This window comes from Eucyclogobius newberryi, unplaced genomic scaffold (genome assembly GCF_026437365.1).
Source record: "Eucyclogobius newberryi isolate DKJ021-1_F unplaced genomic scaffold, fEucNew1.0.hap1 SCAF_7, whole genome shotgun sequence".
NCBI classification, from domain to species: domain Eukaryota; kingdom Metazoa; phylum Chordata; class Actinopteri; order Gobiiformes; family Gobiidae; genus Eucyclogobius; species Eucyclogobius newberryi.
The window spans coordinates 21,390,975-21,404,990 of NW_027316389.1; the positions used below are offsets into that span (position 1 = coordinate 21,390,975).

The following is a 14,016-nucleotide window of genomic DNA, read 5'->3' on the forward strand; positions in this document are numbered from 1 at the left end:
GTCGTATGCTTTTGTTTATTTATATTACAATATCCTAACAATACTTTCAGATAAGGTTAGCGTTGGTGTCATTCCTGTCCGTATATTTCGTAAATCAGTTTGTTTGTTGCGCTTCTGCAGCTGCTACACAGGTGCAGAGCTCTTGCCATAGAGCTTCAATGGCAAGAGCTCTGGTGGCGTTGCACACGACAAACGACCTGGAATGGGAATAATCAACACTTTGTTTGATCGTTTGGTGCTTGTGCGTTTACTGGGACCAATTGTATTGATTAGTTGAGCCAATGATAGTTAAATCATAATTTGAAGCTGCTGTTTGCCAACATAAACCAGCAGTAAGATGGTTTTCACATTTACAAACATCGATGCGCAATGGTAGTGGAAATGTAATACATTGCAGCTAAATAGAGTGCAAATAGGAGCAATGGTTTAGCAGTTCTTAAATGCATCTATTATACATAACCCACATGTGCAATAAATTATGTTGACCACTAGAGGGCAATAAATCCCATGTTTTTGAACAACAAAATATTCACTTGCAATGTAATGCAAGGATAATGTTAAAGTATGTATCAACAACTAAAAACTATAGAGCACTAACTTTAACCCTATGCAATAGTTTTTAGTTCATGGTAGTTCAAATAGACAGTTCAATGTGTTTGACATATTTTTCAGATCGCAACCAAGTAATTAAATTTGCCTTAACTTGTCTGAGAGTTATCTGAATCCATCAGTGATGTTAAATTCATAGCTGTATGTATTTTTGTTTTAATAAAAGGGACCGTTTAGATGGCTGAGGCTACTGGTGTTGACCTGAGCAGGAAGTTTGTGTCAGAGTCTGAACTTGATGAGAAAAGGAAAAAGAGACAGGAGGAATGGGAGAAAGTCCGAAAACCTGAGGACCCAGAAGGTATACATGTCCATGAACCATGACCTATAATCCTTCTTCCATTGCCTTTTAAACGTATCTACTTTTCTGTCCCTCAGAGGCTCCAGAGGAGGTGTATGACCCCCGCTGCCTGTTTGAGCGTTTACAGGAGCAGAAAGACAAGAAACAAGAGGAGTTTGAGGAGCAGTTCAAATTTAGTGAGTTTTTAGAAGTTAAGTTTATATAGAGACTCATCCACTGTAACTCCTCATAACCTGACTGCTACTACAGTCACTACTACTTTACATGCCAAGATTACATGTAGAACTATAATGCAGTGTTTCTATAGTCGCAATATGTCAAATTAAGAACCCGTTTTTTTATTTTTAGCACATTCTAACACAACATTTTCAATACCTATTTCCCAAATAAAAGGCTGTAAGACATATAAGACATGGAAGTACTGCATACCAAATGTAAAAAGATATAATAAGTAGAGATTTTTGTTTTGTTTATTACACTGTAGGGTCATTATGGGTCAGTTTGTCTTGCAAATTGTCCCAGAAAATAATTTTATTGTTCAAAAACATTACTGAAATTCTTTGTTTTTGAGTCAGTGCTATGAAACTGAATTGGACATAATTCTATTGAGCTACAGTTTACACTTGCTGTGAACAGAATGTTAAATGAGAGAGGCATCTCACCTTTGTTTCTTGTGAACATGCTTAGGTTTTTTTTTAGACAGAGGTCACAGAGGCGTATGGATTATTTGTTGTTTGAGAAAGATGTCATAGTTTGCTCCATGTGTTGAGCATGTGTGTTTCCATGGTGACAGAGAACATGGTGAGGGGATTGGACGAGGACGAGACCAGCTTCCTGGACGAGGTCTCCCGGCAACAGAGCCTTGTCGAGAAGCGACGGAGGGATGAAGAGAAGCTAGAGCTGCAGCAATACAGAATATCCTTTCATCCACGTGTTGTTTAGCGAAATTACCATTTTAATTACTCCCTATCACGCGCTGACTACAATGAGCTAAAATGTGTTTTCAGCTGCTATGTGGGGCCTTCAAATTAAATTCTCATTATGGACAGGATGGTGCAGAGGTAGTCATGGTGAAGAGTGGGCAGAGACATTCTGCAAACTGTTGGAGCCAGGACTGTCAATGCAGAGGCAGGTTGTGGGATCTGATCTTTAGGCCAGAGAGCACACACTAGCTTTTATGTGGCAGTGCACGAAATGGCCACATCTGTTTCCAATATCCAATCTCGTCAGCTCTCGGAATCTAAGCAGGACAGGGTCTGGTCAGTACGTGGACGGGACTCCAGGTGCTACAGTGAGGCTCGAGAGGAAATGTGTACTTAGGCAAGACACTTCCCCCATATTGCCTAGTTAGAGTACTTTGAGTGCCTTGAAGGTGGAAAAGCCCTTTATAAATACATTGTAATATTAAATGTAATATATATTGCTTATTTTTATGTTATTCATTCTGATTCAGTCAAAGTCTATGTTTATTTTTGCAAATGCCTTATTTTTATGTACCTTGTTTTATCGTAGTTTGTATTTTATTATTAACTAATATTATTCATTATTTGTTCCTGTTCTTTTTCTGGTTCTGATAAATATTTTCAGATCTCACTGGTGAAGAGATGTAGTACTACATTAAATCAATGGGAGCACGAACTAAAATGCCAAACCAGTATTATGAAACCAATTTTATAAAAATCTTTTTTTTTTATTTTGAAAGTTTAATTTATTAAAGCTTTTCATATTTTTTAAGTTTATATTAACTTAACAGCTGACATTAAAGTTTATAAAACACATTCAACAATCATACAGGGACATAGTCACAAATAACTGTGAAATTTATGAGAGCCCTTACTTAAACTGTTACTTATACTGTAACATAGAAATTTGATCATGATTCAAATAATAGACTGAATCTGAACTAACTTTACCAGATAAATGGAAGATAAAAACGGAGATTCTTGAGACCGCAAAGACACATTTTTTACAGAGAATGGAATGTATTTATATGGCAGACAAACCGTCCAAGTAAGGAAGATTACTTGGGCGGTTTGTCTGTTTTGGCTGTAAAATAAATTTGGATTGGCCAAGTACAGTGCCAATGACACCTACAGATGCAGCAGGGTCTGGAAGGAAGAATGTGACAAAAAACTAAATTTGGACAAAAGAATATGACATGACAGTTATGCAATAATGTATCGACTTTTTACTAACATTAGTGGCATCAATGAACAGCAGACAAATGAGGTAATCGCTCTTGCCTTAACTACTATGCAAACATGATCATGAGAGCCAAATGTTTTTTTTTTTTAGTGATTTCCATTTTCCTTCTTGCTTTTGACTAATTGAATCCATTTTCTGTTGGCTTTACGTTGGAGACCATGCTTGGTGCAAATATGGGACTGTGTTTGACGCATGATAAGCAGCTTTGCAGGTGCTGGCAAAGGTACTCCGCTCCCTCGGCACCTTGCATACATTAGAACATCACTACACTGTCAGCTTTTGGTGAAAAGAGTTTTTATTTTATTTATGTCACCCAACAGAAGTGAGATTTAAAAAAAAAAAAAAAAAATCCAATTATGTCACTGGTCTTGCAACCTATTTTTATGGGGTCGTTATGTCTAATTGTGGTAAATTGTCTTTGGGAGATTGCTGTGGGTAAAAAAAAAACAAGCAGTATTTTCTCCTGTGAAATGGAAAAGACGTACAGTTCAGGTGTAGCTTCTCAGCAGTCCCTCTGTCGAAATTGTGATAGACAGTCTTGCTTGGAGATGAAATAGAAAAAGGGTTGTCGTGGAAACTGTATCAGATGCTGGTAACTACGGTGACAGTGATTTTAAGCCTGCTCACAGAGGTGCAGGTGTTAGTTAATGCACAGAAACCTGGGGCTGTGAACCTCTGTCTTACACTGCTCTAATTTGGACCTGTCCTGTGGTCTTGAGCTCGCATCACGCGCCCTTCCTCCTCTGTCCTACTTCATGCCTCTTGAGTCCTTGTCTAACCCGGTTCTTGCTTTAGACTTGCTTTAAACTGTGTCATCCTCGTCTGCTTTTTGTATCACAAGTATGTCACTGTTCCTGACCTACCAGTTCATCTCATTGTTAAATGTCATGTTGCACACATGTACCTTGACTGAATACCACAGTGCTATCGCAAAGCAGTCGGTAACTGAGAACCGCAGAGAGCCTGAAAAGAAGACAATATCTAAACAATCTGTAGTAGAGCAGCGAACCAGCCTCTTGTCCCAGGCCCACTTACTTGTGGGAGCTGTCAAGAGGCGCAGGTACACACAATGATCAGAACAAATGGAAATGATCACGTTGTTTCAGAAAGTTATGGCGATGGCATCACTTCTGTTTACTATATTGTCTCCCCACAGTTCCTCACAGTCATCAGACAGCAGCAAAAAACAGAAGGTGGAAAAGGCAAGTTCAACAACAACAACAAAGATCGAAGATTCGCATACAGGTGGGCTACAGCTGGGGGCTCAGGGGAGGAGGTCAAATTCACTTTTAACTGTCTAATTGACATTTGTAAATGCAATATTTGGCCAAGTAGAGCTTTGTCTATAATTATCTTTTAATGAATGGAAATAAACCAAAATAATTTACTCTGCTTGGTTTGGAGGTTTTTAGTTATATTCACCTTACCTTAGTTACCATAATCCATACAAAAGTACAGTGTTTAGTGTTGCGTGCATTGATAAATGTATTACATAATCTAAATTGCCCTTATTTCACACCCTCTTAAACTGACTGTGTAGTTTGTATAAGAAATTTAAATGTGTGTTGTGTTGTTCAGTGCAGGAGCGAGGCGCACCTGGAGAAGCCGGGGGAGCTGATCGGCCACAGGGACCCACATCTAGAACCCCCTCCGCTCCCCAGGATGCCACCCGGGGCGTGGTGCACCTGCCCTCTGCTGCTGTCTGCGTGGGCGTCCTACCTGGACTCTGCAATTACTCCGGCAGCAGTGACTCTGACAGCAGCTCGGACAGCGAAGGTAGCGTGGATGCAATCATGTCGCCGTACCCCCGGCAAGCCAGGGCATACAGATAGATGCATAGAGTACCTGTTCACACATATATATATATATATATATATATATATATATATATATATATATATATATATATATATATATATATATATTCACATAGTATATTATGACTGTTAATGTTTGCTTCCTGTAAAAATGCTCCTATAACAAGCTGTGACATGAATTGACCTTATATCCAAACTGAACCTGTGCTTTTTCTATTTGTGCTTTTTTGATTGTGGCACTCAAACGTGACACCTCCGCCCACCCACCTCCATCCTTCCCTCAATCACATACCATGCAGTTTAAGCCGGCAGCCAATCCCGCGCTGCCTATCCTGACGACAGCCCGCCCATTCCCCTCCATCTCCCTCTCCTCGTCCCACCCTGAGCCGCAGTGGCCGTAGGCTGGCTGAGGGATGTGATTGACAGCTATGGCGCATTGGAGGAGACTGCTTACACTGTTGTGCGTCTTTTTAGGAGAGGAGAGCAGACCCTGACAGGATACCAACCCCAGTACCTCCCAGAAACCTGTGAAAAGTGCTGGTTGTGTGACTTATCAGTGATTGGAAGATGTTTGATTCATGTGCTGTTCTGCTTTTCATTGGAGCAGGTAAATAAAGTCACTCTGTATGGTCACCTCAATCTGTATGGTCATTGAGCAAAGTGATATTTGTTAAACCCAGAATAAAACATGTAAAACTCTTAAAGTGTTGTGTATGTATTTACAAGTTAGTAAGTGGAAGCCCCAGACCCAGACCATCTTAAACTTGAAATCCTGATTTTACAGTTGTGCATTCAAGATTATCATGATTTGATTGCGTTTTTGTTTTACATTAGAAGTAATACATTATTATTTTAAAGCCCCAATTTGTAACTTTTTACTAAAAACTTAATTCTTCTTCATTTTGGATATTATTATTGCACTTATAAACACAGAAACCTGCATCCGTACTGTGTGGAAATGTTCTTCCTTTGGCTCCAATGTTCCACTGTACGGCATAAAACTAATCCACCTCCTCGAAGAATGTTCAGAAGTTTGGACTTTCAATTTCAATGGAATCGTGCAGGTAAATTTCCTCCTCCAGAAAGTTACACGTTGTTACTTAGTTTAAATGGTAAATTGTACTTACTTTGAAATGTCATTTTAATTAGGATTAGTAGTCCTAACCAAGATTGTGTTTATTATTGTCTTTCTCAAATTGATTCAGAATTTTCAGCCTGAGACAATGACAATGAATGGAAATATGTCATTCAACATTTATCTTAAATCCACTTTAAGTCTGGACTGCAATCAGTTCAGTGATGGCTTTAGTTTCTTGGTTTTTGTGAGAGACGAAGCCAAGTAACACTAAGACAGTGCAAGGAGTTGCTATGACAACAAATGATATACCAAACAAAAGACGATCTCATTCAAGACTGGAGCTTTGACAGGACCAACCACCAGTGCAGAAAAATAAACAGTTTATTTTCAACAGAAAACACAATGGGACCAGGGCTTTTTGTGAAAGTAAATAACTTTCTTTGCCAGGGAAGATATTGGTTATCTCTTTAGACCATACAGTAATGTGAATGGTTCTAGCCCTCCCACATTCCCCATTATGAATGTGTTTATCATTTTATGTCTTGTCTTTTTACGTACAACACACTTTGGGATTGACATGTAAATTCAGTTTAATTCAACCTGAGTGTGGACAAAGACACGACTTTATAAAATTGGCCACAGTTTGTACTCTGGTGCACAATAAGACACACATTAGCATTAGAGCACACAATTTAGCACTGCATAAAAAGTACATTAATAACAGACCGAAACAGCGTCATATAAATGTACATTCAATAAATATGCATATTAGGATCTCTGCTGACTGTAATACACTGTTGACACTTGTCTTTAGCAGAACTGCATTAATCTATTTACAAAATAAAAATATACAACTACTTCATAAGATAATCAATGGAATCATGCTCTCATAATTGGTTTGTAAACGATACAATACTGGCAACATGCAAGAGGAGAACCTGGAGTCAGTGGATAGACAAGGATTTTGCAAGACATAGTCCCATGTTAAACTGCTTTGAGGAGTCTTGTGCTGCTACAGCTTTCTCTAGAACCTTCAGTTTTACCCCTCAACATTTTAAGAGTCAGCAATTCAACCAGACTATTCAATTTCCATGAATTAAAAGCTCTTTACACGCTCTCCCTGGGGGTGGCAGGGCATCAGTCACTATTTCAGCATATGGGGGACTTTACACTGTACACATGATTCACTCACAGACACACACATGCATGAGGCAAACGTCCCAAGTCTCTTAAAGAGGCCAGTATTCTTTCTGCATAAGTCAATTGGCTTTGTCTGCCAGGCGCTGGACATACCATCATCACAGTTATTTATGCAAAGAGATTCAAACTAGATATTAACCAAACAACAGGGTTTGCTTCAGTATGTATTTTGGAGCTACTATACAGGGAACAGTGCTGGGTGATGCCTCACTCGGGTGCAGGGTTGGCGGGCGGGAGATTTCGCTGCTTGAAATACAAGGTGACTTGCTGAGGCAACTCAGCCAGCACTGACTTGGCCAGGGTCTCCTTTGGGGCCTGAATGGACGACAGAAAAAATAAATTGTTATAATCAGTTTAGATATTTACAGGGAAAGTCTTGGTTGGAACTATTGAGTTTCTTTCATTTAGAGTCAAATTTGTCAAACAGCCACAATCACATTATAAAAATCTTCTCATGTAAAAGTGTTGACGTATATGTTTAAAATTTTAGAGTAAAAAAGTAAAAGTATTTCACATTGATTTTTGGTAACTATTAAAGAGTGAATACATTTCTCAGTGTTACTTTTTTATGTATTTTTGTTTGCTCAAGGCCAGGACTTGAACTCAAAACCTTTAGATGGGACACCATCATAAATGTGCTGAAACAAAGAACCCCTCAAATCATGCAAGTACTCTTTACTTTTCCGTCCGTTAAAAATGTGGTGCAGTAACAAGTAAAGTAAAGTACAGATACCTAAAAATGTTACACAAGCACAGGACTTTTACTTTTGTACTTAGTTACTGTCCACCACTAGCCAGTCATAATTATAATAAAACATTAAAACTGTAATGTTTAAATTGCCTTCTCCAAATCAAAACACCCCCAAGAAAGTCAAATGAAGACACGATCCGTTAGAGAATAAATATAAAATCACATATGTATTGAATCATATTATATGTTTTGTGCTTAGACTCAGGCAGGGAACGATAAGCAGGTCAGGCAACTGGAGTAATGTTTAAGGCTTATTTAGCTCAGTTTATGTGATTTTTTACCACCATAATACATGGTTTTGTTCCCTGTAGGTATTGTACTGCAAACATTTATGAACAAAACATACTAGGATCCAGTTATATTTTTGATGATGAGGAAAGAATGGCTAAATCATTAAAAGCATTAACTTTTCCCTAAATAATGTTCCTCCTATGTTCAGACAGACAGCTGCTTGTGCTAAAACAGTTGAAAGAGTTGTCAGGATGGTTTTAGGCAGCTCTCATTAAGAAGCTTCTTGCTGTCAGCTGCACTCTTGTGTGTGTAGTGCAGTCTCTCGCCCTCCCACCAACAAACTGGACTAGAGCCAACATGCCTGTCGGTCCCTCCCACTTCACAGGAAGTCAGGGCGCCCACTGCCAGCCCACACAGACTGCACTAAATGAATGTAACAAGGACAGTGTCATTAACCTGAGAGTAACAAATCAGCTAAAACACCTCCCCATATTCTGTAAATGTACAACTTGTGTAGTAGTAATGCACACAGGTATTCAACAAGCTTCAAGACTATTGAAAAAGCTGGAGAAAGCACGCTTCAGAGCAGGACTCACATTGCGGAAATCTCTAAAGGGGACAAATTGCACTATGTCCCGGACTGCCTCCTCTCCAGCGCTGGACCTCAGAACACTGGCGTCCCCATCCAAAAACTCCATGGCAGCAAAGTCGGCGTTACCCACTCCAATAATGATGATGGACATGGGCAGTTTGGACGCCTGGACGATGGCGTCACGAGTCTCGTCCATGTCACTGATGACCCCGTCTGTGATGATGAGGAGATTGAAGTACTGCTGCAGAGGGGGATGAACACCAAAGAACTTAACTTTGAGCATTTAAAACATATACGTATACTTGACTTGTGCAAAATCCACAACAAACCTTAACAATCTACCCAGACCAAACAGTAATGCTACTAAAGGGAAAAAGACATAACTAAACCAGACTCTACATGATTAAAAACACACAAAAAAGTTGTGCTTTTTACCAGAGAATTTTGTGTGATGGCACGGACCAAGGTGACTTTGAACAAAAGCTCCCCTCCACTGTACACACAAACACACTGGGTGGGCTCTGAAGCCTGTCCCTTTAATGTGCTAACAGCAATGCTCATTAGAGAATCATTCTCACACAGACACGCGGCTGTGGGCCAGTGCAGTCAGAAAGACTCGCAGGTTCTCTCATTATCTGTAGTTCAGCAACACCAGACCCGAGCAGGGAGTACACCTACTCCCACACACACACAAAGCACATGGAACTACTACAGCCATATGGGGTCTGTAAACTGGCACTGAGGCTGTCACATGTCAAACTTTGTCCTGTCGGATCACTTAGAACAGTAAAAACATGACTGACTTTTCCCCAGAGACAAAGACACAGTTCATACTAAAGTGAATGCTTTATAAAATTAACGTGTGTGTTTTGTTCTCAGCGGGTGACAGGATACAATTAGGGACAAAAAGCCCTGTGGGAGCATAATGATACCCGACTACTGTAGCTTCTGAACACAGAGGCAGGAAAAATGTCACAGCCTCCAATTGAGAGAACATAGAATGTGGACAAAGTTGGACAGATGTGTAAGCCACTAGTATTGTCTTTGCTTAACTGTAGATGTAGCCTTTATACAAAATTGCGCAGTATCGCCAGTTTAGCCATCTTTTTTCTTACAGTGTATGTAATTCTTTCAGATTTTAGATATAGAATCATCATTTCTATTGTAAAAATGCATTTCATTTTTATTCATACTTCCCGATTATTGTAAAGCCAGGCATCCGTAAGAAAATTGACAGCTTGCAGTTGATACTTTGTACTTGGCTTATTTCTGTCCCCGAGTGACACATTTAGAGAAGTTGCCAGAATGATCAGTGATTACACACAACGCTGCGAACAGTTGAGCTGGCCTGGAGCTCTCATTTCTGACTCCGGCAGAAGCAAGGTGAGAAAGATCCATGCTGTGGTACAAATGGCAAATAAATGTTTGGGTATAAAAAGAAAACTGAGAGCGACAGGTCCACACAGACCCATTAAATTTGTGAAGCTATTAGCATGTGTTTCTGATCAAATACATGACATGCTAACTCTCACACAAGAAACCTCACACATACCAGCGTGCATGTAGCAGATGAGGTGATTATACATATATATTTTGGGGTTATTATGTTGGTACACACTACACTACACAACACAACACAACACAACACACACCTTCAAAAGATACCAACATGTGCTGTGTATCTCAATTCAAGACTGTAATATGAGCATAAAGGAAGTGCATCGATGCCTGAGTCCCTTTTTATCACACTACTCCAAACACCAAAAACCAGGCGTCTTACTCCATCTTTACTACATCACATTTATGAGAGCTCTTTTCCTTCTGTCTGTTGAACCTATTGCCGTTTTGCTGCTCATACAAGTCAAATTTCCCCGTGGGACAATAAAAATGATTCTGATTATTCGCTATGGATCCTTAGATGGTAACAGACCAAAAAAGTGGGTAGTGGCTGATACAGTGCCTTTTCTCATTGGTTGCTTCAATTATGAAAGCACAACTGAAGCAACTGCTAAACAGGTCCCTTGCATGTACCAATTGCACTTAATGTATTGAATCATAATTAGAAACAGGCTTTAATTCTGCTTTAAAAGGCCTTCCTCCTGATCCTTCTGGTGTCATACTCCTGTCTGACACTCGGACCTGCAGTGTGGGGGCGCCCCAGGGCACTGTCCTCGCGCCCTTTCTCTTCACCCTTTACACTGCAGACCTCAGACATGACACGGACAGCTGTGTCCTGCAGAAGTTCTCTGACGACTTTGCCATCATCGGACTCATCACGGACGACGATGATGCGGAGTACAAAGGACTGGTGCAGGACTTTGTGGACTGGTGTCAGCGGAACCACCTCCTCATCAACGCGGGGAAGACCAAGGAGATGGTGGTGGACTTCCACAGACGCCACTCCACTGCCCCCTCACCAGTGAACATCCAGGGAAGGGACATCGAGAGAGTGGACTCATACAAGTACCTGGGTGTTCATCTGAACCACAAACTGGACTGGACTCATAACACAGACGCACTGTACAGGAAGAGCCTCTTTTGGAGTGACAGGGCCACTCCTGAAGACCTTCTACGACTCTGTGGTGGCATCAGCTCCTGTACGGTGTGGCCTGCTGGAGCAGCAGCATCACAGAGAGGGAGAGGAAGAGACTGGACAAAGCCATCAAGAAGTCCAGCTCCGTCCTGGGCTGTGCTCTGGACTCGGTGCAGGAGGTGGGGGACAGGAGGGTCCTGGCTAGATTCACATCTATGCTGGACCATGAGTGTCGCCCCCTGCAGGACACTCTGTCCGCTCTGGAGAGCAGCTTCAGTGAGAGACTGATCCACCCTCGCTGTGTGAAGGAAAGGTTTCGCAGGTCTTTCCTTCCTGCTGCTGTCAGACTTTATAACAAACACTGTTAGTCCTGAACACTCGCAATACTGACCTAACCTAATACTGATGTGCAATTCTGTCATATGTGCAATTGCTGTTGGAATTCATGTGCAATTCATGTGCAATTACTGTGAAATTCATGTGCAATCTATGTGCTGTCGTGACACATATTCATGTGCAATTACTGTCGTGATCACATGCAATGGTATTTATGTATTTATTTATTTGTCTATGGGAGTTTTTATTTATTTATAGGAGATCTTCTACTGAAAGTGTTTTTCAGACTTCCTATAAGTGATCTGTTCTTCTGTATCTACCTCTGTATCTACCTGCGTTGCACCAATGAAATTTCCCCATGTGGGACAATAAAGGAATATCTTATCTTATCTTATACAAGAGGCACACCTGATTTGATCCATGGAAATAATAAAATATCCATGAGCTGATCACAGGAGAAGAAGGAGAATGGTCTGACAAGAGTGGCCCTCATTGAAATGCAGTCTTGCCGGCATGTAATATCACATAAAGCATGTGTGTCACTTACCGCTGCTTTCTCCTGCTGAAGGGCTTGGGCAGCAAAGCGTGCTACATGGTTGATAATTGGAGCAAAGTTGGTGGGACCATAGAAACGGATGTGAGGCAGGCAGGCAGAGTATGCCTGTGCGATACCTTCCACACCTGGAGACAGTTTACAGTGAAAGAAATTACACCACATCTCTTATCTATCGTTGGTTACATAAGATTTACCGTAATAAATGTCACATTGTGTACAAGAACTAAACTGCAATTCACTTTCCAAGCCAATACAAATTCCTTCCAATCAGTAGTTGTTGTTTGGTCTGTGACGGAAGAAGACTGTTGGCCTTTTGAATACAGAACGCTGCGATGTTCTCTAAGGTATTTTTCCAAGATAGCTCAAGGAGTAACCTTGGAGAGAGGGCACTTGTGTAGGCAGATGTTTAATAAATATGTGTAGTACAAGTAGAGATTGGTCTTTCGCTCAAGGATTGTGAATACACGGGTGTATTTAAAAGCACTTCCTCCCGTCAGGATACAAAAATAAAAAATCTTTCTTTTCATTCGAGCGTGCTTATAAATGCATTTGCTGCCTACACAAGTATTAGAGCTGAATTAAGCACACAAACACACATTAATAAAGAAATAGTTTGTTAAAACACGGCACACAATACTTCAGATCAGCTAAATGGAAGATGCACTCAGTGTACTTACTTTAATGAGATTATGTCTTTATACTCAATCTATTAATGTGACTGGAAAGATTGGCTGAAATTAACACATGAAATAATTACGTTTAAATATGAACATGAGGGAAGCGTCGTGTTTTTTGGTGGACAAAGCCTTTTCATAGAACATAACGAACTTGCACAAAATCAATAACCATCTAATATCAATTAGCAAGAATCGATAGATGATCACATTTTAAAGCAGAAGCAGGATTACATCTAAATCAGAGCCACATCATTTGTTGACTGCAGATCCAGATTTTGGTCATGGGGATGGGCCATATGGACAAAAATAAATATCTTGATATTTTTTGAAACTGATAATCAGAAGCTATTTTGGCATACCACCAGAAATGTGCTAAAAATGTATTCTTAAATGTATTGGTTGGGGTTTAAGTATCAGAAATATGTGAGAGGAATGTAAAAAATAAATTAATACCCATATTTGAACATTACAATGCAAGTGTTATAATTAAACAACAGACCCAATTTATTTTCAAAACAACCGACACAATATTATCCATAGTTAAATATATTGCCCACCTCCACTTGTTACACGCGCACTCAAAATCAGAGTCAGAAGTCAGAAGATGCTTATGTAAATATGTAAACAGCTCAAACCTCTGATTACCGTTACTCACATCAGATTTTGAGGTTGGCAATACCTTTTAAATAATCTAAAATGTCCAGAAATCAGACAGTCATAGTCAGATTCTAAAGCACATGTGAACATAGCCAGTGTATCTATCAAAATAGCTAAACAAAGGCCTGTGAACTGGCTCTTAAGTGTGTTTGACCTGGTGCAGGGGTGAAACTGTACTCACCTGAGCAGAAAGGGTTGGTGGGGTTAAAGTTTATGGCAAACTCATGCGAGACCTATAAAAACAACACAATTCTCATGAGGTCCAACATTGTGAACGAAAATATTAATGAAAATAGTGCCCATCACTCCCACACGCAGCCTCCCACCCTGTATGTACCGCTCTCCTTTGTCCTCTTCATCCGCACACTGCCATGGCAACACAGGCGGGTTGACAGTTGCGTAATGCACGTACAATACTTTGGGTTTCAGCGTGTGTACGGTGTAAGGGCTCGCTTCAAGCATTTGCACCTCACGCA

At 40.3% G+C, this 14,016-nt stretch overlaps 2 protein-coding genes across 2 annotated transcripts in view; one reads left to right on the forward strand and one right to left on the reverse strand.

The window, feature by feature from the left end:
- The first annotated feature begins 786 nt into the window (after window positions 1–786).
- Window positions 787–4,956, forward strand: psme3ip1 (proteasome activator subunit 3 interacting protein 1). The gene is made up of 6 exons (XM_072435721.1): window positions 787–907; window positions 985–1,083; window positions 1,701–1,822; window positions 4,033–4,172; window positions 4,269–4,357; window positions 4,691–4,956. The coding sequence occupies exons 1-6, from the start codon at window positions 787–789 to the stop codon at window positions 4,942–4,944; spliced, it is 825 nt and encodes a 274-aa protein (XP_072291822.1). The 3' UTR covers window positions 4,945–4,956.
- A 1,417-nt stretch (window positions 4,957–6,373) lies between these two features.
- The window catches only part of cpne2 (copine II), a 30,255-nt gene continuing 22,612 nt past the window's right edge, over window positions 6,374–14,016 (reverse strand). The window contains exons 13-16 of the mRNA XM_072435715.1: window positions 13,722–13,773; window positions 12,198–12,331; window positions 8,786–9,022; window positions 6,374–7,522 (exon numbers count right to left, since the gene is read on the reverse strand). Coding sequence (XP_072291816.1) covers window positions 7,415–7,522; window positions 8,786–9,022; window positions 12,198–12,331; window positions 13,722–13,773 — 531 coding nt within the window. The 3' untranslated portion in view covers window positions 6,374–7,414. The remainder of the gene's footprint in view (window positions 7,523–8,785; window positions 9,023–12,197; window positions 12,332–13,721; window positions 13,774–14,016) is intronic.

Bases quoted from the DNA above. Each gene is read 5' to 3' on its own strand.
- psme3ip1 (XM_072435721.1), top strand. From the start codon at position 787: ATGGCTGAGGCTACTGGTGTTGACCTGAGCAGGAAGTTTGTGTCAGAG. The intron at 908-984 runs GTATACATGTCC...TCTGTCCCTCAG, and splicing joins AAAACCTGAGGACCCAGAAG to AGGCTCCAGAGGAGGTGTAT. The intron at 1,084-1,700 runs GTGAGTTTTTAG...CCATGGTGACAG, and splicing joins TGAGGAGCAGTTCAAATTTA to AGAACATGGTGAGGGGATTG.